General features: G+C 42.3%; 1 protein-coding gene across 1 annotated transcript; it reads left to right on the top strand.

Annotated features, from left to right (window-relative positions):
* The first annotated feature begins 1,272 nt into the window (after positions 1 to 1,272).
* LOC146178051 (kunitz-type serine protease inhibitor 6-like) lies at positions 1,273 to 2,525 on the top strand. Its single transcript, XM_084580715.1, has 3 exons — positions 1,273 to 1,425; positions 1,553 to 1,600; positions 2,146 to 2,525. Exons 1-3 carry the CDS (start codon positions 1,296 to 1,298, stop codon positions 2,355 to 2,357), a joined length of 390 nt encoding a protein of 129 aa, XP_084436841.1. The 5' UTR covers positions 1,273 to 1,295; the 3' UTR covers positions 2,358 to 2,525.
* Positions 2,526 to 2,988: the final 463 nt, after the last annotated feature.

The raw sequence follows: 2,988 nt of genomic DNA, 5'->3' as shown, positions 1-2,988 counted from the left end.
ATAAGCTACTTTATACATAAAATCAGTATAGCTAGCAGCCCTTTTTACTCTACATTTAATGTGTGTGACGATATCGAACATTTCATAACCTCCTGTCAAAGGTTCATTGCCCATCGCAGGACACTGCGAATTATTTTGGCTTGACTAAACACGCAGCTCTGCGCCTTGAACACGTTCTCGGTCTTTGGTGTAATGGGTCTTCGGCTACGCGACCTACCAAGGCATTAAAAACATTTGTCAAAGCGACTCTTCATAGCGACTCTTTGAAGCGCATCTGCGTGTGTTTGTGTGTGAAAGCGTGTGGCACCTACATTTTTAATTTTTTTGTTAATTTTATCTTCGCCTTCTCTTCTCTGTCATTCACATCAGAAGTAGCATGCTAGGACCAGTACCAGGCAGACATCTCCTTTTACCAATAAAAAAAAAAATTGGAGGAGACTTTGGCGACTAAAGTGATAAAAGGCGAAAGCCTGAGTGCTACGCGATTGTTGCGCATGTGGCAATGAATGCTGCTACGTGTAGAGCGAGCGACTACTTTTTCACATTCTGCGAGTGCATTTATTTAGTGAATTCTGCTCGGCAGCGAAGAAATCGCAATCCTTGTATCTTCAATCAATCAATCAATCAGTTTATTTCCAGTGTTCTTTACAAAAAACTGAGGGCGGCAAGATAAAAGCAGTCGTTCCGACCTCTTGACATGCCTCGCCACCGCTACAAAGAGGCAGTTTTGTAGCGACTGAAAGGGCGAGATTGATATACACTTGTTGTTACACACGGAAGGAATAGAAGGTAAAAGACGCATACCTATGCAGTTGTTCTACGTTTATTCGTGTCTGGTTGATTTTACCGGGTGCGCGCCAATAATTAGTAATGAATTAATTAGTTATGGAACTGAAACTAATCAGTAAGTATTATTGAATCATTAATTAGTAATCAGTACCTAATAGAAGATAATTAGTACAAATGATTAGTACTCATTATTAAAGAATTAGTTGTGGTTTGTGAATAAACAGTTATTAATAAATAATTTTTGTTACTTATTAGCAATTGATCATTTATTGCCATATGGCCATATAAGGCAAGCACTCTTGCATACTGCGGTAGTGCTCTGTGATTGGTCCAGAGCTCCATGACGTTATCCCGTCTCGATTAATCAGAGCCGCCAAAACGTCACACTTTAGCTTGTGCATTTAGTCCTTTAGTCAATTTTGCAATTAGTGCTTTCATTTTTATCATCAGCACCTGTTTTCGGAGGAAACTGCGACCAGAAATATGAAACCGGGCCCTGCAAGGCAATGATACCTATGTGGTGGTTCAACGCCCAGTCTGGCAAGTGTGAACCGTTCATCTACGGCGGCTGCGGAGGCAACCAGAACCGATACGAGACCAAGCGACAGTGCGAAATGACCTGCTCTGCCGAGAAACGTGAGTGCTTTCTTTTTTTATATGGGAAAGTAAAGCACATCAGAGAGCAACTCCTCATTTCTCATCAACGTCAACACATTTGCCTTTCCCATTTTAGAAACGTGCCTCTTTCATTCTCTCTTTGCAGCTATTTCGTTGCCCGGAGAACCTCTAGAGGCGCTCATTGCACAGCCCGGTATGTACATTTGTGCTTGGTTAAAATGGCCTTAATATCATGCCATTTTGCGCGTAAAAAGGAGGTGAAAGAAACGTTACAATTAAACTCTGGTAATAGATGCATAGATGTATTTCCAGAAATAATTTTATTAGGATGATGCATTGCTGCATTACTTATAAGGAGGCGACGTTCCTCGGAGTGCTGTTGACAAGTGAAAATTGAAGCCAATTTTAAACTACATAGAGCTAGGCGCGATATTTGCTTCACCTAAATCTTTAAGCGATCTCCATAAGTGTGCTCAAAAAACCCAGTAGTTCAAAGAACGTTTCCGCTCAGACGGCGCTAAAAATGAAACTTTAATTGCCCACAACACGAGGCGGAATGGGGTTCTGCATAATGATATGCTATAATCCAGTATCCTCCAAGCGTGCCAATGAACCGATAGTGACTCAGTAATTTCATATTTTGGGTATGTGGAGCTGTGCCTCTCGCTGTATCCTGTCTTTGCCGAGCTTTTTTTTTTTTTTTCTGTGATTATGATCGTTTATATTTTCTTCCCTCAGCATCTGTGGATGATGTGTGCTCTCGTCCCCCGCACTCCGGTCCTTGTATGGCTTCCTTCCCCCGCTTCTACTACGACGCTCAGACAAAGCAATGCCGGCCATTCATCTACGGCGGCTGCGACAGCAACGGCAACAACTTCGAGACGATGAGCCAATGCATGCGTGTCTGCGCCCCTCCGGCCCCTTGGCGGCCGGAGCCCCTGCTCCCATAAAAGCCTACATTGCACTTACTGTTTCTTGATTACGAGTGCCATAGGTTTTCAATCAGGAATGTTCAAACTGGCATGAATTGTCAAGTATGTCCTAAATATTTAGCTGTAAAGATGACAAAGCTGCTTTTGCAATATGTAAAGCTTAGATGACAATATTAAAAATGTGATTTAAACGACTGGCATCTTTGTTTCTTTTTTGCATGATTTGACACCTTGTGCAGCGGAAAGGCGGCGTGGGCGGTCTAAATGTGACAAGAAAATGAATAGTGCCTAACGGGCTGACTTGCTTCAAATAGATTTTATGCGGCCTGAAACGCCGCATTTTCTGAAAATGAAGCTGTCACATTTGAAGGTGCGAAACGCGGAACAAACCTCCCACGGGACTATAAGCATGAGACACACAAATCGAATTGCAAACAGCGCATAGATGGACTCCTCATTCCCAACCCCTGCATTGCAGTAAACCTGAAGGGGAAGTTCAATAATATGCTAAAATTGCTCTTGCAAAAATAAGGAGGCGCCTGTTCAGCTCCAGCAAAAATATTCACTGATCTTTTCGCCCCATACTCGTGTATTCAACAATATCCATAATAAAATAAAGCAACTTTATTTTCGGTTTTCATTCAATGGG

This window comes from Amblyomma maculatum, chromosome 10 (genome assembly GCF_055883805.1).
Source record: "Amblyomma maculatum isolate TAMU_Amacu chromosome 10, ASM5588380v1, whole genome shotgun sequence".
Taxonomy (NCBI): Eukaryota; Metazoa; Arthropoda; class Arachnida; order Ixodida; family Ixodidae; genus Amblyomma; species Amblyomma maculatum.
The sequence above is the reverse complement of the archived record's forward strand: the minus strand, read 5'-3'. Positions and strand labels throughout refer to the sequence as shown.